The sequence below is a fragment of the Scomber japonicus genome, chromosome 17 (genome assembly GCF_027409825.1).
Source record: "Scomber japonicus isolate fScoJap1 chromosome 17, fScoJap1.pri, whole genome shotgun sequence".
NCBI lineage: Eukaryota > Metazoa > Chordata > Actinopteri > Scombriformes > Scombridae > Scomber > Scomber japonicus.
In genome coordinates, this window is record NC_070594.1 from 21,610,464 (window position 1) to 21,632,611 (window position 22,148).

The following is a 22,148-nucleotide window of genomic DNA, read 5'->3' on the forward strand; positions in this document are numbered from 1 at the left end:
CATGGGCATTAATCGCCAAGGGGAGGATAAGCAAATCGCAGTTAGTGTTTTTTGTGTGTTGCTTTTTAAAAAAATGTATTTATTTTTTCTGACACACAGGGCGGTTACTCACAAAAATGTGAAGGTTTACTTCAGGCCATAGCGCTCGTGTATCTGTTTATATTTCTTCATGCTGATGTCTGAGTGTGCTGTGGAAATTTCAACCTGTGCCCTTTTATAAATATTGCAATGATAATGATCTCAAATATATGAAAATATGAATAATATCTGACTGGAAACAACTCTAAAATGTCAGTAAATAGAATAAACAATATTAAGCATATAAACAATATCGGTATCAGTCATTCAATGCTGTCCTCTATCCTCCTCCCTCTGCTGCTGGATGTGAGGCAGCAGGCTTTAGCTTGTTCATAACTGTTCGCTATTAGCTTGTGTAAAGCGTGCCGGCAGACTGTGGGTGAAGCAGTTCAAAATATCCCCCTTTTCTGCATGTTTATGCTTGTTGAACAGGTGCTTTGATAAATCACTCTTACCGGCCTTTTATTTTGGAAATCTGCACATTGGGGTGTCGTCAACTGGAGTAAAAGGTAACCTTTAGCTTTACTTGGTTTCACTGTCTCCATCATTCTGTGTGTGTGTGTGTGTGTGTGTCCCGCCCTCATTGAAACCCTGACACACACACGCAGACAGACAGACAGACAGACAGAGAGAGTGTGAGAGAGAGGAAGAGAGCAGAGGACACCATGACACCAAAACGCAGTAGAGACTCTCAGTGTAGTTTTTTCCCTCCTGTTCATTCAGTTTAAGTGCTACACCTCCAGTCTTTTAAACTGCTCGGGGAAAACCCAATGTACTTGGAACGAGGGTCTGAATAAATCACCAAAACGGAGCCGCGGCCTCTCCACTCGCATCCCGTCAAACTGTCCCGCTCTCGTCCCGAGAAAATGCAGAGGTTTAAGCCGTCCTCGAATAGCGGAGCGTTCCCCGGTACGAGGCAAGCTCCTTTTTTGTTGTAATGAACATCTGCTTTAAGGGGCAGGAAAAGTTAAGCTACATTAACCTAGGGCAGCTTGTTCTGTATTTTATTTTTATTTTTTTCATTGAATAACAGCAGGATGTTTTTTTTTTTCCTTCATTTTTTTTGTACTAAGCAAGAGAGATAAATGGCATGAATAAAACATTCTGACAAGAACAGATGCAGCGGCGTTTATTTGCGCGAGAGGAGAAATGCTGGGAACAGAGAGAGAGAGAGAGAGATTGCAGGACTAGTTTTTCTTTTGGCAGAGTAAGCAAACAGCAGCAGTCCGCTAGTCAAGCTGTAAGATTTCTCAGCTAATTCATTTTCCAAGAAGCAGTATTTCCTCATTTAGAAGCCCCACTCGCTCCCCGGCCGTGCACTTTAGTCAGTGTCACTGTCAAACATTGAAGGTAAACGTGTGCCCAAAGTGGTTAAAAATAAATGCTTTGTCCTGTGGTGAGAGTGCATTTTTCATCATCAGGACAGACTACGGTGTCAGATATATATATGTATGCTTCCAGTTTAATTTAACAGAGATGGATCAATGGCCTCGCACAATTCTGCCACTTGTTGTTATCGACACAGCGAGTTAAAGGCCGGTACGTTCTTAAGATCCGACGGGGCATTAACAACATGAGTTAAGGTAGTATGAATGCCCACATTGACACTCAGGTGCAATCTCTTTTGGGACGGTACACCGCAATAATTCTCCCAACATGTCAATGGGCTAATCACCCTGGCTCTCCTCCCACAATCCATCAGTGTCTGGAGGACGGGGGGCTTCAGGGTTCTGGCAGCTGTTGTCAGACTGAGTCAATCTGTTATGGTCTACGCCAGCCCCGGCGCAGGAGGAGGGGAGGGAGGGGAGAGAGGAGAGAGGAAAAGCTCTCTGGAGGACACAGCGAGCACGGCTGCTGCCACTGCCATGGCAAGATAACAAGAGGATTTATTTGTTAGGAGGGCAGGATTTCAGGGCTCGTGTGTTAATTTTTCTGCGTTACCCATTAACTCTCTCCTCTGTCTAATATGTGCAGGGGAACGCTGCTGCTGCGCTGGATCAAGTATGACTAAAGGAGGAAAAGGATTGTATAAATGAAAAAGATGACAGGAGAGCTTAAGTAAATTGATTTGTAGATGGACAGGAAATGAATTTGAAACAACTTAGCTGATTTCTTAACTAGGGCTGCAGCTAAAGGAAGATGGGTCCATCATTAGTTGATTGATCTTTAAAACGTCAAAAAACGATGAAAAATGTCTCCCAAAGCTCAAGATAGAACCTAAAATGTATTTTTTTTATCTCTACTAACAGCCTACAACGAAATTATATTCCCTTTACTAAAGAAAGCAGAAAATATTCACATTTAAGAGGCTGGAAGCAGAGAATTTTTACTTTTTTTTTCCTTAAATGATGAATCAATTATCAAAATAGCTGTCCATCATGTTCAGTTTCACATCTTTGAGCTACAGACTGTTCTTGGGACAAAATAAGACAAAGATGTCACTTTTGTCTCTGTGAGCATTTTTAAAAACTTTTCAGACATTGAATGGACTAAATGATAAATCGACTAATTAAGAAAGTAATCTTTAAACTAACGAGATGATGACATTAATTGTTACTGCTATTAATGTAATATGCCACAAATATGAGGAGCAACACTGATTTAAATGCATTGACATCATTGTGTTGATGTGACACCTGTGTTTAGTCTTAAAGTGTTAACTATGTTTCATACAGAGCCAGTTAGTGTTGGCTTTAAACTCACAGCCAGTCAGTCTTTTTATATGAAGGAAAGAGCTTCACATCCCAAAAGGAAATGCCTTTTAAGATATTTATGCAAAACAGCATCAAAGTGATATATGTTTAAACAAGTCTTCTTCTTCTTTTTTTTTTATGGAACGAGGACAGTACTCAGCGGATTTAAATCACTTTTGAGCTATAGCCAGACATCGGCTATTTTTCTATGTGATTATCATGGCTTACAAACTAGGCCTATTTATGGATTTAGCCAAAATGTTGATATTGCGGGGCTGGCACAGAGCTGGTGTTGATGCTGGGAGAGGGGAATTGGCAGAGACCTCACAATTAGATTCAGTCGTCAAAGCAAATATTTATCGCGTTCGCCGACTATTCTGAATGCACAGCTGTTGGCAAGTAGTTTTTTCGAGGGCAGACAGAGGAGAAAGGCGCTGTAACTTACTTTTTTCCCCGTGTCATGTAGAGGTGGAGGTCACTCTGTAGAAAGTTGCGGAGCTTGACCTGCAGGTTTCTGTTGTAATATAAGCCTTTTTTCACAGTAGACCTTTTGTATAGGCGTTCCAAAAATAAGCACAGGTGTCACTTTTTACGTTATTGATGATCCAGATGTGTGTTCCAGTCAGCCAATACACACAATACCTGCCTTTACACATGAGTAGAACATCATTAATGCTGTCTTTCACACCAGCGTTTTACAGGCCAGACACACATCTGTTTATTTCGGCTTTTTTTTTTTTTTTTTCTCAATAAGAAATCCCAAACTGTGCGTGATCACAGGCGACACCAGCCGTAGCCACCGAAGGCTTCATCGTCACCGCCGCCGCCAGCCCCTCTCACATGTTAGACAGTTGTTCTCCACCACAGGGGGAACCCTAGAATAAAGTTATCTGTCCCCGCTGGCCTAATGTGTTCATAGTTGGGGGTCGGCGACATGAAAGCAGTTCAGACGCCGGAGCTTTAAATAACTCCGCGTCCCCGGCGCTCATCGTAAAAAGGATTGTTTTGGCCTTGAGACAACACTGAGAAAGTAATTTAATGTTAGTAGTGAAAGTGGATGTAAATTTTGGCTGATGCTACTCCTCCTCCCCACCGCCCTCCACACCTGCCTCGACATATATTATTTTTCTAGAGTACAACATTGACATCACTGACTGTTATTTTGAATGTATTTGGAGCCAAAAAGTCGTAATTCTTTAGACATTTGGCATTCAGGACTGCAAAGGCTACAAATGACAATGTGCTAAGAAAATGTAAGTAACTAAATAACACTTAAAATGTAAGTAGATTTATATGCCCCACTAAAAAAGTGTAGGGTTTCAAAATTGTGCCAGAACAAATTTTCACCTGTGAATAAAGGTGAATTAGTGACATCATTGATTTTCCACCTCCTCTCATCTTGTACTCCCCACACTAAAAAGTCAGGATCGAGCAGACACTTGTGCCTTCAACTTCGACGTCTCTACAGCGAGAGAGAGAGAGAGAGGGAGAGGTGGTGGGGGAAAAGAGAAAAAAAGAGGTTTTGTTTTGACACATGAGAGGCTCTGCTGCCGGGAACTTGACACGTATTAAATCACTGCAGCGAGCGTCCACTCTGTAACACAAAAAGACTCTTCATTCTTTTCCTCCTCCACCCCCCTCCGTTCCTCTTCCCCCGTCTCGGACAAAACTGTTGGAAGCGCTCGCAGTTGTGACTCGCTGGATTCACTTTGCTCCAGATAGAGCGCGATTACAGCCCAGGCCCGCTCCATTAAAGGTCGGCCCTGCCCTTTCCAAACTGTGACATTCGGCGCGTGAAATGTCCCAAGCTCTTGATTAATGGCAAGAATTGACTTAAACGTAACTCTGTTTAGCTGTGGAGAGACTTATCTGATGCTGCACCTGGTTTGGGAAAAAAGCCACACAACTTCTTATTTAGACTGAGATTACATTAGAAATATTAAGCTGGAAATGCTACCCCTGACATTCATAAGGAGGAAACTAATATATTTAGCTGAAGAAGGGGAATTACTATTGATTCATGAGGCTTATCATCGCCATATTTTTCACTTTGTAAAGAAACAAGCAATGCAAAATAAGGAACTAGCTACAAAGTGAACACCACTGTGGAGAAAAAGCTTGAAATATCAGGCATGCTAACAGCTAAACATATGAAACGGTTATCTAAAAAGAATTTCAAGGCATTTAAGCGAATGAGTGAGATGAAATGGTTTATATACTGTATAGAAATGTTAAGAGTGAAGCTGGTTGCCTGTTTCAGACGGGGGGGGGGGGGGGGGGGGGGTTTAGTTGATTGTCTGGGGGTGGACGGTGCATGACAGGCGTGTCTGTAGCTTTCTTATACCCTCAGATTCCTCTTTTCCCGTTTCATCTCTGCCTAAAGTAATTACGCACTCACAAATAGTTAAATGAGTACCATGTGGCAGCCTGTAATTAGATTTTTTTGGGAATGAATGGGTCAAATACCAACTGCAAGGCATTCAAGCACAAAAACTCCCTCTGAAAACAGGAAGGGGCGATGTAGTCGGTGACACGCCGCGTTACAGGACGTCTTAGGTGGTAGGAGAGAAGCTTGTTTGAACTTCGCTTGCCAAAAAACGTGTTAGTTTCCACATCAGATAGACTTACATCTGGAATTTCCAGAATATTGAACGTGTCGATAAGCTATTATCAGTCAGTGCTGCTCATCACTGATAGGATCTGAGGTTCTGATTTTACACAACCAGCTGGAAATGTGTCAGTCAGAAAAAAAGGTCTAAAGGTACAAACTGAGCTTTCTAAACCCCTTTTGAAAAGAAGCTGTTGCTATTTCAAAGGTTTTTACACTGTGCAAAGAAACAAGACTGGACAAGTTAAGTTCAAACAGGTCACAGTTTGAACCTTTGGGCAACAAAATGACACCTTTTTGACCTCTCAACAAGTGACCATAAATGTTCCTGGAGCATTTTTTGGTAGATTCCAGATGATTCTACCTCCCTCCCTGAAGCTAAATGTTACTGATATTATCTGTAACTACATGTTCACGTAGGTTCTTCTCTGATCAGTCATCAGCGTCTCTGCTCCAGGATGGCTGATTAATTCAGGAAGCTCCTCAGCACCGACTTTGTAGACTAATCAAGAAAAGCTGGGTTAGCTAATTTATTTGCCATATCAGAAAGCAAACTGTGACACGTGTGTGCACAGAAATATGATGGTGGCATAATGTTTGTGATCACAAATGAGATAAGTGCAAATTATACTTTGACTTATTCTTCCAGATTTAATTTTCTTTTAATTAACTTCTTTCTTTCTTTCTTTTTTTTTCTCCTTCCTCTCTCTGCTCTCTCTCTCACCGCTGGAGACTCCAGAGCGAACACACCCAACGTCTGTTTATACAAAACACATTTAACCAGACACGCTGGTCAGTTAATTACACTGTCATTGTGTTACTCTCATACAGCCAGAAGACTATAAGATGCTTCCAAATGTGTGTGCAGTGAACTTGTTAAAATGTAAAAAAGCTGCATACTTTCACACACTTATTCTCTGGTAGCAGTGACCTTCATCAAGATCACTTCTTTTAACTGCTGCTTGTGTTTCATATTGGATTTCAAAGGAGTAAGGACACCAGTGAATGCTTTGACACACTCTGGATTGGAGTCGGAGAGTAAAATGTCAGCCCCATTTTCTATTCATTCAATTAAGTATCTGTTCTGAATCTGAATCCCAAAAAGACCCCTACGACAAAGAGCCATTGTGTATTTCCATTTCTTCCCTTTTTACTCAACATAGAGACTTTTAACTCTATTAATAATGTAACAATCCTATAGGAGTATATCATGACTGCCAGTTTCAGCTATTTTAACTTCATATGTGAGAAATGGGGTGATGTCTGTGATGTTGGCATGGTGTACAGCTAAGGTTATCACAATAGCCTGTGAGCCCTAGCTGTGAGCCCTAGCTGCCGTTGCAATGGAGAAGAGGTGCTAATTATAGCAGTAATTAATTCAAAACCCTCCGTAGCCGAAGTCGCAAACAAAACGCGACGGCTTAGTTGATGAATTCAAGTTTCTTTAACACTGTAACTTTTTTTACCAGCTGTTAGCAGTACACATGACAGAGATTTAAGACTGGTGATTGGATGATTCTCGCCTGAAGTTGTAGTTAACTTTTCTCCCCCCCAAAAAAATCTTCTTGTATCTTCGACTTTTCATCAAAGAACCGGATATTTTCACACACAGATGTTCCTCATTTGTTCCCGATGATTTAAAAATAACTTCTCCCACTTCACAACTCCACTATTAATAATCTTCCTCATAAATAAGTCACAATTCAAGTTAATATGTAACCAGGCTGTGCAGGACTCCACGAGAAACATACAAATAGCCACATGCTTGCGAGGCTGCTGGACTCACAAGATCACGCAAGTTTATACACTTGACCAGTCAACGTCATGACTCCAGCTGCCTCGCAAAGGTAGGACGATGATAGTCAGTGACGGACAGATGGTTCATCCAATCACCTGCCAAGAATTTTTTTTTTTTTTATAACTCACCTGACCTTTTCCAACAAGTTTCCACGGACGATTTCTCCCATGGTCCTGTGTAACAAACCATCTGGTGCGTCAGGTTATCTTTTCTCACCACATCAAGAACTATTATCGTCTCACCTGGAGTTCACTCACTGAGAGACTCATCTTATGCTGTGATGCACATTCAGTCCTGTGACTCTGAGAGAAAGACTTCTGATCAAAGCAGTCGAATGTTTGACTGTGAAGTAAATCGTGGCAAAAAGGATTCAGTCCTCAATCATAGACACCGACCTTCAAAAACCAATCCCAGTGGAACCATTATATCAGGAAAGATACAAAACCAGCTGCAAGTTCTCAGCTCACTCTGTCCTTTTTAGTTTATGTGGAGCAGCAAAGTAACAATGCCAACTCGCCATATTTGGGACACAGAAGGATATACACAGTAATTAATTTTTTTGTCCCGCTGTGTGAGTTTCTGGCAAGGAAAAGCCAAGTCAGAAAAAAAAAAAAAAAAAATTAAAAATGTCAAAGTATTCTTTTTTAGAGGATTTTGGAGGTTGAAGCTCATTAGAAAAATGTTGTGGGGTAGGGGGGTGGGGGGGGGGGGGGGGGTTGTCCTGCGCCTCTGTTTGTCTGCTCCGACTCTAATTGGCTGTCACATTTCTCAATTCTCACCGACACAGTGAGAGTCTCTCCTCGCCTCGCCTCGGGCCCCGCGGGGAAGCTCGCGCTACGGCACTTTTTTTTATTCTCTTCTTCTTTTTTTTTCTTTTTTTTTACAGCAGCTGAGGCTTCAGTGACAGATTAGCACGAGCTGCAAAGCCACTATGCCGCGTTGTTGTTTATCACTCATCGCAGCCCGTATGCTAAAAAAAAAAAAAAACAACAAAAGTCTCATCGTCTCAGTGCAGATGTTGACAGATTGGATGGACAGATGCAGCCAAGTTGCCAGAGCTTTTTTTTTTTTAAGTATTTGATTTGATTTGTGTAACATTTGATTTGTCTTTTTTTTTTTTTTTTTTAAGATGAACAATCCCACAAGGACACGGGCACCTTAGTTTTGAATTACTCTCCTGTGTAATCTTTGTCACATTGCGGGAGCTTTGGAGTTTGGAAGTAACCCAGGCCCATCTGTCATTATGAACTCATTCCCCCCCCCCCCCCCCCCCCCCCCCCCTTGCTCCCTGGTTATTTCTCCCTGTCTCTTTCTGTTTATCCACATCTCTCCCTCTCTCTCTTCCTGTCCAAAGTAGTGTTCAGCAAGTTTTTTAAAAATGCACATCAGATAAGCCACGTGTGATGCTTCTTTGGAAAAAAAAAAAAAACACTACATGGCAGTTTTAAGTGTGTGTGTGTCTTCGTCCTCTCTTCACGCAGATGTATAAAGGTCATCACGCTCGTATATTTTGTGCTCGAGTGGGAGGCGGTCCACACGGAGAGCGATCTTGATTGCCGGGTCATCATCACACCGATACTCCTGATGATCATAACGGCCTCATTGTCATCTTAGAACCCAGCCAGCAGCAGCATCAGTAGGAAAGTTTACAGCACAGATGCACAGATAGGCGTGCACGGGCTTAAAGTTTGATACCGCCATTAAAAGCTGACTGAACAAAAAAAACCTCTTTAATCAGGCTTACACGGCAAGTACTTTATTTTCCATAAAGCACATTAGGGTCGGACTATACGACGATGTAAACCGTGAGCATTCTATAGCTAGGAACTAAAATCTCTGGTTGTATTAGACCATTATGGACAGTGATGGGTGCCAAAATGAGTGGGGGTTTGTTTTGTACTCCTGTTTTGTTTAGTTTAGTTCAGCTAAATTAAACCCTGGAGCAGTTTGTTGTTTGTTTAGGCAGGTGTGAACACCGCAATCGCAGTCAGGTGTGGACCAAAACACAACCAAAATCAAGATCTTGTGGAAGAGGTCTCGCTCTGGTAACAAACAAACTCTGGTATAGTGTGTTTGTGCTATGAACGTGATCTGACCCAGATTTGACCCAGATTTGACCCAACTGCAGGAAGCATTGCACATTTTTTTGGATTTAATAAGTAGTCAGATGCACTAGGATTTATCATTATTATTATTATTATTATTATTATTATTATTATTGTGCATTATGTAGAGGCATGTGCTCAATATGTCCTGCTAACCCTAACCTTAACCAGCATGTTGTCTTCGTGTAACATGAAGCAACACATTGTTCTCTAAACAATGTGTCCGCCCCCCCCCCCCCAAAAAAAAACCCAGCTTCTCAATTGAATTCCCACCAATACTATCTAATATTCAGTTACATATAACGGGATAGATTTATAGTTGTTTTAAAAATCAATCTTTGAATATGTGGAGTATGATTGTCTGTATGATTGCAAACACGCCTTTTGGCTCCTCACATCTCCTCTCACTATTGTTCCTGCTCTGACCGACTTACCGCAGCAGTTGAGGATGAACCCAGTTTTGGTTTCTGTCTGGACTCTGACGGATTTAATGCTCTGCTGGATTTTGTCTTTTTCCATCTGATCACCAGTAATGGAAGACTAGACTTACAACACAGCTTATTTTTTCTGTGTTACTGCTGTCAGATTTGTAGCTTTCATCCAAGTGTTGTTCATCATTACATCGCCTTTTATCATATGTGTTTGATTTTACTCATTAACTCTGTTGGTTTCAGTTGAAGTACTCCACTACATTCAGGACAAGGACTTTTCCAGGATTCTGATACCATCATATAAACACTATTATAGGCAATACAATGTTAGGAAGTACTTAAAAGTCCCTGTTCAACTTTCCCAGAATCCTTGATGACCTCTTTTTAAGTGTTATTTTGTCCTACTCAGTAACCCAGCCATATTCATTGTTTAATTATACATCACGTTTGGTGTGTCCACAAAAGAAAATCCCATTTAAGATACACTGCTTCATTAATGTATTCAATTTAAAAAGTCTTTATTATAGTGGGTACAACATGTTTCAACTGCACACAAGTCTGCACTAACACCCCCCCCCCCAAAAAGAAACTTAAATTAAAGAGAAAAAACTCAAGTAGCAATCCACACTTGACAATGTGAGTCAGCAAAATAGTTTAATTTTCTTGTTGAATCTTCTGCCGATCAACTGATCAAGTAACCAACTAATTGTTTCCTCACTAAACTCGTGATTCTCAGTGTATTTAGATCACGAGTTGTTTTATTAAGTACGCGGCTTCTTATTTCTCGAAGTACAACTACACACTTTTGGAACTGTCTCCCTTCAGACTTCAGATCTTTGGACTCTGTGGACACCCTTAATAAGCAACTCAAGGCCCATTTATTTCAACTTGAGTTTTATTTTCTATTTAATTCTGTTTTTCTTGTGTTTTCTGTCTTTGTGACATCTCCAGCTCTTGGGACAGTGCTTTACAAACAAAGTTACTCACATACCTCCGCAGCCCCCTACAGTCAACTCTAGTAATTTCGTCTTGAAAAAGGTCCTTGAGATGGCTCAGTCAGCCGTCTGCAGATGAGCTGTGATCCATGGCTTCAACAGCTGCTCCCCTCTCCCTGCAGCTGCCTACGTCTTTTTTCTTCCTTTCTTTTTTTTTTTTTTTATCTTCCCCAGCACCTCCGCAGGGAATGCCCTACCTCGATCTCCTCCATGAAATCACAATTAATTACGGGAAGGGTAAGTCTGCAAGCACAATGAGCCAAAGCCCCTTAAGGGAAGAAATGCATCAGAGTCTCAGCAGGCACCATGATTTTGTGAAGTGCAGCAGCAGCATCACCTCCAGAGGCCTTCGCTCTCTGCTGCAGTAAGCTACTTTTACACCACTTATATGGCATACTAACGTTTACACAGGCGTTTCATTGTTTTTTTCTGACACATTAGAAAAATAGACGCTTTACTGGTTCACATCAACCGACCAGAAAATCCATAAGAAAAGGTGAAGGAACAAAGCACTCAATGCCACCTCGGCACCTACAGTAATTTAATGTACACAGAACATTTATTTATGGGTAGAGAAAAAATAAAAAACCCCCAGCAAGTTATTTCTATTATTGATTCCAAGGTGTTTACGATAAGTAGTCCCAGCCCTGCGGTACATTTTAACCCTCCTCCCGCTGCAGTGGACGCGCTAAGTGTCTGACAGCAGAGAAACACTCGGCTATTAATGCAACACCTCTCCTTTGTCCTTGGGCAGTTTTCTTGCAGACCTCGGTGGTTTGGATGTGCTGTAAACCGAAGCAAAAACGTGGGCACAGCTTTACGCCTCTGTTGTAACAGACACATGGACAAATGGAAGATTGTAGAAGATTGTTGCATTTGCACTTCTGACCACAACTGAAAACGGCATAAATCGATCACAAAGGAGGCCGCCTGACAAATTAGAGATTCCTTTATTATAGCGTTTGTTTATTATTTATTTTCTCAGATTGATTTAGCTGTGAGTCATACAAAAAGAAGTGGGAGAGAGAGATAGAGAGAGAGAGGGGCGGAAAAAAATCAATGTCATTCTCATCTTAAGAAGTTAGCTGTTTTTATTCTTGAGACATAAAAGGGAAAATCAAAGATCCGTCTTCTTGATATTTCAGGCTTGTAGTCGCTACCTCTTGGAGCCTTGCTACCCGGGACCTTATTAAAAATACAAGCTGTGTGATCTTTCGTCGGCCCCTCAAATCCCTCACTTCATCTTGCTATCTGTCAAAAGCTCAGTCAGACGCCTCTGAGTCGACGGAGGAACGCCAAGCACCCTCACTCTCAGCCTTAGTGCAGTATATTCCATTCCTCCGCAACATTCACTCATTCACTCACTGCTCCCACTGCTTTCCCCCCCTCCACGAGAGGAGCAACCTTGAGTTCACTTTATTACAGTCAAGTAAGAACTTGTTACATTTGGATTTCGGTTGTTTCTGTGCTTCCCGTTGGTTCGTAAGAAGAATTTCAGGAGCGTGTCGGAAAGCTGTGCCAGTGTGCAAAGAGACTGTTCAAACATTTATACAAGGAACTTGGAAGCAGCGCCCCCATTTCTCCATTCAGGCTCTGAGCACCGCACCTGCTGCTGTTATTCTTTTCACTTCACATGAGCCCATTCGCCCAGACCTGCTCGGTATTAATCACATAAACGATGCATCTCTCGAGTGCAAACACTCTTTTGACACTTCGACTCGGCTCGAACTGCAAATTTGATCTTGATTGATGGTACAGTCCGTGCTCCAAATCTTAATTCTGCTTGTCGTTTATCTACCTCCTGAATAAAAAAAAAAAACAGACTACGAGACTAATGCAGTCTGCTGTTATTCATAGGCCTGACCAGTAATTTGCTGACTAAGTCATTGTTAGCTCAGTGCTCAGCATGTGGAGCGAAAGGTTTTTTTTTATCTGGGTCATCAGCGAGGCGGCTGCGCTCCAGCTTCTCCTCTCTGAAGACTACAGAGCACTTTATTTCAAAGTGTTGCAGGATTTTACCGTCTGAAATGGGGCTGGATCAAATTTGTAAAGATTTTCAACATGACTTATGGGATATTAATGCAAAAACTCACACATATTGGAAGTAAGTAAGTAGGAAATGTCACAAGAACTACACCAAACAACATCAGAATATGAAGTAGAATGTCTGTTTTGCTTGTTTTAGAATAGAAAAATCATTGTAATATGATACTTTGTCCCTTCAACCTTGCAGCAACAACAGTACAAGGGGCTACATGTAATATTGTAACTTCTGGCTGAAGGCAAGGACAGGCATTTCACTCTCAATGCAACTATGTTTAATAGTTCACTCTTCCATCTGTGTGTCTTGTCTGACTAAAGCATTATAAGTGCATCAGCCTCATAGGTGCTTAACACTAAACTGCCTCAGAGCTTAGCGGTAGGTAATGATGACGCTATCATCGATCTCCACAAAGTAAGTCCAGAGCGATCAATGTTTCCCTGTGTGTTTTCCATGCAGACAGCATCCAGATTAAACCAATTGAAGCGAAACAGAAGACTTTTTTTTGAAGATTAGAAAGCGACAACTCCAGAGATTGAGATTTTTTTTTGTGCTTCTGTCTGTGTGCCTTTCCCAGAAGCAGCCGCGAGCAGAGCTTTAAACCAGCATGTTTTTTGGCTCCAGATTAGGCCGAGCGACAGCATTTGCCAACATCTGTCTGCCATTACCCATGCGACACTGCAGTCATGCAGCAATTAATCAGACTGTTGTGATAGTTGCCTCTAGGTCACTCCGCACCTCGGGCACAGCACTGAGCGGCAGGATGGGGGTCAGCAGTCAAAGGGTCATATGTCCGGGGAGTTTTTTTTTTCCTGTGCATGTACTTTGCTCACTCCAGCAGAAAGCACTGGCATGAAGTTATCTTCTAGGATCAGAGCGTTTTGTTTAAAATTAACCTGAGTTGCCCTTTTTCCTCATTTAACTGTCTGCAGCTGAACTCACAGCGGCATTAACTTTAGTAGCTAATAATACACATAATCCATCTGTATACTGATGCATTCAAATCAGCCATGTGGCAGGTGGCCTCATGCTTATTGCCACAGGATAATAATACTACTGTTAGACATGGCTTATTGTGACTGAGGATGGAAATCAGATGGAAATCAGAAGGCAATATGTTTTCAAGCACTCTAGATGTTATGAAGCAACAAATCTCTGAAATTCTGATCAAATATAATGTTGAAGGCAATTTATATGTTGCACCAACCTCCCCTAAATTTGTGGACATTTTAATCTTTATGTATGCTTTGTTCTATTTATTATAAATTTTTATATCTCATATTTTTAGTGTATAGTTTTAATTCTAAATGGGCATTTATAATTTGGCTCCAATCAACATTCCATTGTAATACTGCAGTGATAATAAAGTTTATCTTATGATTAGAGCAGCAGTGATTAATCAGTGAGGTGATGGACAAACATTAGCTGTCCATTCAGCTGTTTTGACATTTTATTATTAGTCAAAGTAATTAGTTAGTTGGACATTAGTAATGTCAAACCTTCACTGTAGGGCTGCATCATTTAGCAATATTTGATGGTTGCAGCTTCTCAAATGTGAGGATTTGAAGCTTTTCTGCATCACACAACAGTAAACAGAATGTCTTTGGATTTTTGACTGTTGACCGGACAAGAAGTTATGACAGGCATTTTTCAAAACAATTAGCTCTAGCCCAGATTTCAGATCCCTTAAATGTGACAATTATCTGCTTTTCATTGTGTTATGTGACAGTAAAACTGTTTGGGTTTTGGAGGGCCGGTTAGGACAAAACAAAAACTGTAGTGTTCCTGGTTTTGTCCTCAGGCTCTGGGGAAATTATAGCGTGCATTTTTCAAATTCTGCGGTAATTTTCTTGATTAATGGATTAATTGAGAATAACCAGCAGGATGTCGGTAGTTTTAAGACAAGATGAAATCATGTACATGACATGTGACTTGTCGTTACAACCTTTTCCTCATTCCTCTCCCTGTCGAGCGGCACACAAACAAACCAGCTGTATTGCAAGGTCCTCTCTCAGGGAGTGAGCAGTAATCTCAGGATATCAGAAATGCCTGTCACATGGAGGCAGCAGGGAGAAATGATTACTTGACGTAAACAGAACGAAAAGCTGGCTTTTTTTTTCTCTCTTTTTCTCTCCCGTGTTTGTTTTTCAGATGGTATCTTTTCAAGGTTGTGATCTAACCAGGTAGTAATGGAAGCTACACACCTACAGAGGTTTGAATTCAGCAGTAGCCCAGGGAATAATGTCCTTATCAAGACAGAGAGTTTCTGGCTCATCAAAAGGAGCTGTTATGTTGGCAAAAGGTAAACACCATCCACATTCCACCTCGCCTCTGGTCTCTCTCTGACTGCACAACTTTATCAAGGCTAGCTCTGCCCGTCGTGGGTTCAGTAATGTATTTGATAAGGGCTGTTTGGCACTCGGCCTATCTGTTGACATCCTCGGGCCTTGTGTTGTAGTGTGATAGAGCCAGAGTTCAGAAACCCCACCGTTTGTTCAGGAAATAAAACAATCTGTGCTGAAGTGACACTGTGCTCATGATGTAAGAATCTGTTATAGAAGTTTATACCTGCCTAAAAGGAGGTACTGCCACTTCCAGTTTTACAATGGATTGTAGCCCAGATATGTCTGCATACTGCATTCAATCTTCTTACATTCTTAGTGTTTTTTTTTTACAGTTCCTGGCAGGGTAGAAATGAGCTGAAGAGTAAGATGTGTGTCAGGTTTTCTTTGTTTTTAGAGATGCAACAATTATTCAGTTGTTGGACGACAACTTTTTGGATAATCGATTAATCTTTCGGAGTCGTCTTTTAAGAAAAAAAATGCCTAAATTGTCTAATATCTCTCTCTCTGTCTTGGTTGGGACATCATCTTGGACTTTAGGAAACATTCATCTACATTTTATAGGCCGAACGATCGAGATCAGTCGAGAAAATAATCTACATATTAAACACTCACGAAAATAATAATTAGTTGCAGTACTAATTACAGTGATCCAAGTAGGAATTTGTTTGAAGTATTTTAGTAGTAATTTGAAGTAGGAATGCATACTGACTGTATTAAGAAGCCCAGATGTCTGCCAGACGTGACGATCCACGATATAAATAGTTCCTTCGTTGATTTCTTTATAAAATTCAGTGTTTCTGCTATTAGTTACCCACAGTAATGTTTGACCTCATGTTCCTGTACCATACATATAGGTGACCCCAGTGGAATCAGTATAATTTGGGATAAATAGAGCGCTGATATCAGATCACTTCTAATACCCAGAATTGAGGTATTGAATTTGTACTGGGGGGAAAAAGCATGGATTAAAGCATCCCTAATCTGTAGAAGAAGCATGAGCCATTATATTCTGAAAGCCCACTGCCTCTTGAGCATCTTGAAAACTTTGGAATAAGAGACATGAGTAGAGGAATACTTTAGGAGCAGCTGGTTTCTTGTGTCCCTTTTCTCTTCTGCACCAGTGGAGATAATATAATATGAGTCAGTGAAGAGGTCAGGAAAAGGACTTAAATGATATTTGCTGGAGGTTGCCGCTGGTGTTAGCTTACCTACTGTGTGTAGTTTACTAGTGATGGCTCTCCCCTGTTTTGTGCTCATCCAATACAACATGCAAAGAGGAAATTGAAAGAAAATGAAATCCCCCCCTCCCCAGTATTCTGAAGCACACTGAAATTCTTTTTTTTTTCCTGGAGTAGGCAGTCATGCACAGAATGCCAGCTGCTGAGTAAAAAACAGATGAGCTGCAGATTCTTGTTTTAAAAGAAGCATTTACAGTTGCTGACAGTGGAAAGACAGTCTATGGATATAAGTTAATGCGTTCCTTATCTTCACCTCCATTACTAAAAAAACTATGTAACATTGTCACTCACCTCCTGTTCTTTTTTTTCTGTTAGGTCACTGTATTAAGAAGGAGGAGGAGGTTCCAAAGGCCCCATCTGTAGAGGACTTCCCGATGAGGGGTCTGAAAATGGGAACGTCTGACATAGAAGAAACTGGCCCACCCAGCTATCTCACTGATCTGTGAGCAGCCATGCTTTCACTGCATCACCCGTCGAGGGGCACCCCTCCCCATATGCGGGACTGTTTTCTGACATAGATTTGGAGAAGAAGGAACAGCTAAACCTCACAGTAGAAATGGCATTAGCTTGTATTGGCTATGACAGAGCAGAGTACATATTAGAATTCAGGTGAGGCTGAATCCCGAGCCAATACCCACAGGACGTTGAAGAAGGAGGTAAACAGCCTCAAATGACCTTTGCAGAAGGACAGAGCTAAACCCCAGCTTTGATGATTTAGTATCCACCTTTCTGTCTTGCTGACAAGGTCGTACCATGGCTGCTGCTGATCCCCATAGCAACAGTTCCTTAGTGGGGCGAGGAGCAGACTGAGAGAGTCAACAATGCAGCGTAACGGTGGTGGAGTGGGTGCCGGAGGACAGCCATGGGTTTTGAGGCGTGTGCGTCTCACGTGGCTCAGTTTCATGCTCTTCTTCATCCTGGTCTTCTTCCCACTCATCGCCCACTACTACCTCACTACCATTGACGAAGCTGGGGGTCCCGACAAGCGCATCTTTGGGCCGCGGCCCGGTGGCGAATTGTGCGAGGCCAAACATGTGCAGGATCTGTGTCGCATCCGTGAGTCGGTCAGCGAGGAGCTGCTACAGCTGGAGGCCAAGAGGCAGGAGCTCAACGGGGAGATCGCCCGACTCAACCTGCGCATCGAGGCCTGCAAGCGCAGCATTGACAGTGCCAAGCAGGATCTGCTTCAGCTGAAGAATGTCATCAGCCAGACGGAGCATTCATATAAAGAACTGATGGCCCAGAACCAGCCCAAGCTGTCTTTACCTGTCAGGTTGCTGCCAGACAAGGAGGATCCTGGCCTGCCACCACCCAAATCTGCACGCTCCTGCCGCCTGCGCTCCTGCTTCGACTATGCTCGCTGTCCTCTTACATCTGGGTTTCCTGTATATGTCTATGATACAGGCTCCTATCTGTGGGGGGATTATCTTGACCCTCTAGTAAAGCAAGCCTTTGCAGCATCCGTTAAGAGCAACATTTATGTTACAGATAATCCCAGCATTGCCTGTCTGTATCTGGTGCTGGTAGGGGAGCTACAGGAGTCTCCCTCCTCCCCACCACCTTCTGAGCTGGAGAAGCAACTAAAAGCTCTTCCTTACTGGAGATCTGATGGACACAACCATGTGCTAGTGCATCTCTCTAGAAAGTCCATGACACAGAACTTCCTGTATAATGTGAGTACAGGACGAGCTGCAGTCGCGCAGTCCACCTTCTTCGAGCAGCAGTATCGCGAAGGCTTCGACCTAGTGGTGTCCCCACTAGTCCATGCCCTCTCTGAACCCAACTTTCTGGAAGTGCCCCCTCAGGTTCCTGTGAAGAGGAAATATCTCTTCACTTTCCAGGGGGAGAGGGTGGAGTCACTGAGGAGCAGTTTGCAAGAGACGCCCCCTCAATCTTTTGAGGAGGAAATGGAAGGAGATCCACCAGCTGACTATGATGATCGCATCATTGGCACCTTAAAGGCAGTGCAGGACAGCCACTTGGATCAGGTGCTGGTGGAGTTCACCTGCAAGAACCCGAGGCCCAGTTTGCCGACTGAGTGGGCTCTTTGTGGAGAGAGGGAGGACAGGCTGGAGGTGCTCAAGGCTTCTACTTTTGCCCTGGTGATTTCTCCGGGGGATGGTCAGCTGGTGGCCTCAGCAGGCTGTGGAATGAGGCTCTTTGAGGCCATGGAGGTAGGGGCCATCCCAGTCGTGCTAGGAGACCACTCCAGACTACCATACCACCAGTTAATTCGATGGAGTGAAGCTGCTATTATAGTCCCTAAACCTCGTGTGACAGAGCTACACTTCTTGCTGCGCAGCCTATCAGACAATGACATGTTAGCTATGAGGCGGCAGGGCCGCTTTCTGTGGGAGACGTACTTCTCCACATCAGAGAATGTTCTTAATACTATCCTGGCCAACATCCGAACCAGCATTCAGGTTCCTGCTGCACCTATCAAAGAAGAGCCTGCACAAGAGATTCCTCACAAAGCAGGAAAACTAGCAGGAACTGATGCCAACCTGGCGGACAATGGTGACCTTGATTTGGGTCCCGTTGAGACAGAGCCCCCCTACGCCTCTCCACGCTTTCTCCGCAACTTCACATACACAGCTGCAGACACCTACAGAGCATGGAACCGTGCTCCAGGACCTTTCCATCTGTTTCCACACACCCCTCTGGACCCTGTCCTCCCCTCTGAAGCCAAATTCCTTGGCTCAGGTACTGGTTTCAGGCCTATCGGTGGAGGTACGGGAGGCTCAGGGAAGGAGTTCCAGGCAGCCTTGGGAGGGAACGTGCCCCGAGAACAGTTCACCGTGGTCATGCTGACTTACGAGAGGGAGGAGGTACTGATGAACTCACTGGAGAGGCTGAATGGACTGCCATACCTCAACAAGGTGGTGGTGGTGTGGAATTCACCCAAGCCTCCTTCAGATGACCTGCTGTGGCCAGACATCGGCCTCCCCATTGTGGTGAGTCCTCCCAGAGAAAATTAATTTCACAAGAGCGCAAGTTGAGAATCAGAGTAGATTAATCCTCTAATTCAACAAATGTAGACATTCATTTAGTTAATGTGTTCAGTAAGGAATAAGGGATATCTCTTTTGTCTCATCCCGCCTCTCTCCGGAATGCAGTAAAGTAACTTTTCTAATGTATCGGAGGTCGTTCAAAGTTTGCTTAAGTACATTACATTGAGCTGTTTGGATCAGTGCTCTCTTTGAAACCCTGCAGGAGTCCATACAAATTACCAGCAGCTCCACTAAAAGGATTTGAAAGAGTCTGACGGCCATGAATAATAAAATTTGTGCGTCTGAATTAGTCTGGATAAATAAAATATTCATGTCGTTCATATTCACACCATTAGAGTGTGTGACTGAAAGTTTGTGGACGAGTTATAAGCTGTAAGATACCTCAAGAATTGATCTCAGTTGTTTTGTAATTTTTTTGTTGTTAATGAAATTGTATTAGTTTGCATGTAAGCCACTTTAGTAATGCATGACTAAATCTAAAAAACAGTCAAATATGAAGTACAGTCATACAGTTTCAGGAGTAGTAGGTTCTATAATTGGAGTCTGAAGCAAATATACTATATTAACTAGAATTTAGTGATTATACTCCACTTCATAAGTATTTCTACTTCCATAAATGCCTGTCAGAGTTGCTCTAACTAAGCAAAATCTTATCTCACACCTGCAGGTCGTTCGCACAGAGAAGAACAGCCTCAACAACCGCTTCCTGCCATGGGACGCGGTGGAAACCGAGGCCATCCTCTCTATCGACGACGACGCCCATCTCCGCCACGATGAGATCATGTTTGGGTTCAGGTCAGTGATGGTGACAGGGGTTGCATAAGGCTCAGGGTATTCATACGGACCAGAGAAACAAACCCTTAGGTGTTCAGGTGAAGGGTTTTATTGTCTTACAACATTCAATCAAAATGGATTTAATGTAGCTTCTTTTTTTTTCACTCATCAGCACACAAAGACTAAATATTTGCACTGTGCCTCCCTGAGAAGAAATGCAGATTATGAGATAATGAAGATAATAATTAGCTGCAACCTATAATTGTTTTTTTTTTTTCTGAGAAGTGCTGCACAGAGAGACGAAGCAGAGCCGAACATGAACATGAACAGTAAATTAAAGGAAAGCCTCAATGTCTCGTGCTGAAGTGAAATTGCCCCCTCAAAACCCGCCGCAAAAAAATGCAGAAGCATCACATTCCTGAAAAACAGTAAATCAGACGGAAACTGAACCAACCACAGACTTATCTAGAGGAAACAAAAGGCAAACATGTGGTCGACATCTCATATTTATGATTCATTCCCTCACTCTATATGTAGATAGGATGAAATTGAAGACCCTCTTTAAACCAATTAAACGATGAAATAAGCTTTTAAGTTATTATTGTACACCTTCCCACCCCCTCCACCTACTTTCTTCACCCCAGACGCATCTAACCACTCGATGCTGTAGCTGCTTGTTCAGACAGGCAAAAATTGGCAGCGAGTGTGAGTCTGTGTGTGTGTGTGTGTGTGTGTGTGTGTGTACAGGGTAATTTGTCATGAATTATTTCAAACTCCCTCCCAGAAATACCCCGAAAATGTCTCCTCACCTCCACTCTCCTCTAAGAGGGAAATAATATAGCGTCTGACTGTGAATCAGGTCTCATCACACGTGTTCATTGGAGGCATTAGATTTCTCGTTGAGATTTATTGTACCCTTCTGTTTCTGTGCTAAGAATTCCAAGTATCTCGCACCTTTTTTCTTTTTTTTTTCCCTCCCTTCTCCAAAGATGTTATTGCAGTGCTTGGACAACTGTCTGTGTCACTACGAGTCGAGTATCTACCATCTACCCCTGCGCCAAACAGTCAGAGTCTACTTTTAAAGTTTCTAAAACAAACGGGTTAAATATGACAGAATGGTTGTTTAATTAGTCCCCAGAGAAAAGCAGTCAGTAGATTGGAGACAAATTGGTCGCATGTGCAAAAAGACAGACACTTGCAATCCAAACTAATTACCACCCAAAAAAAAAAGCAACAAATAACCACAATAAAAACACAGGTCTATAAATCACTTCTCAGTTCGGTTCAGTCGGGTTTAAATTAATTGACTTTCTCTTTTTCGGCGGTGGCGTCTCACAGAGTGTGGCGGGAGGCCAGAGATCGCATCGTGGGTTTCCCCGGGAGGTATCACGCGTGGGACGTCAACCATCAGTCCTGGCTTTACAACTCCAACTACTCCTGTGAGCTCTCCATGGTCCTGACAGGAGCTGCTTTTTTCCACAAGGTCAGACCTTTTAAAACCCTCTTAATAATAAAAAACCACAAATAGCCATGTGTATGTTTTTTGCTGCCTCATTCATATTCAAACGCTCCCCTTTTTGTGTGTTCTTGTAGTACTACGCATACCTGTACTCCTACGTCATGCCCCAGGCCATCAGGGACATGGTGGACGAGTACATAAACTGCGAGGACATTGCCATGAACTTCCTGGTGTCTCACATCACCCGCAAACCACCCATCAAGGTCAGTGACAGAGCGTGCAGTCCTGCTGCGCTCAGCATCAGTGAGCTTTGTATCTCCCAAAGGCCCCCGTGTATTTATATTTCTGCCCACTTAGCCCTGCCATTACTCAAACTGACATATCCAATATTCCACACAAATGATAAATCAAAACACAAGATCGAATTGGTGCGTTATGCCCGATTTTTCTCCTGGATTTTTTTTTTTTTTTTGATTTTTTTATTGGAAGGACATTTATTACCGGAGTATATATTTATGGCTAGACGAATAATTATAGCAATCAAGCCGGGGAAGCAGTTGGAACAGAAATGT

General features: G+C 42.6%; 1 protein-coding gene across 1 annotated transcript in view; it reads left to right on the plus strand.

Annotated features, from left to right (window-relative positions):
- extl3 (exostosin-like glycosyltransferase 3) overlaps positions 1-22,148 on the plus strand; it is a 30,545-nt gene that overhangs the window by 5,169 nt on the left and 3,228 nt on the right. Inside the window, exons 2-5 of the mRNA XM_053336962.1 lie at positions 16,648-19,286; positions 20,011-20,138; positions 21,456-21,600; positions 21,711-21,839. Coding sequence (XP_053192937.1) covers positions 17,154-19,286; positions 20,011-20,138; positions 21,456-21,600; positions 21,711-21,839 — 2,535 coding nt within the window. The 5' untranslated portion in view covers positions 16,648-17,153. The remainder of the gene's footprint in view (positions 1-16,647; positions 19,287-20,010; positions 20,139-21,455; positions 21,601-21,710; positions 21,840-22,148) is intronic.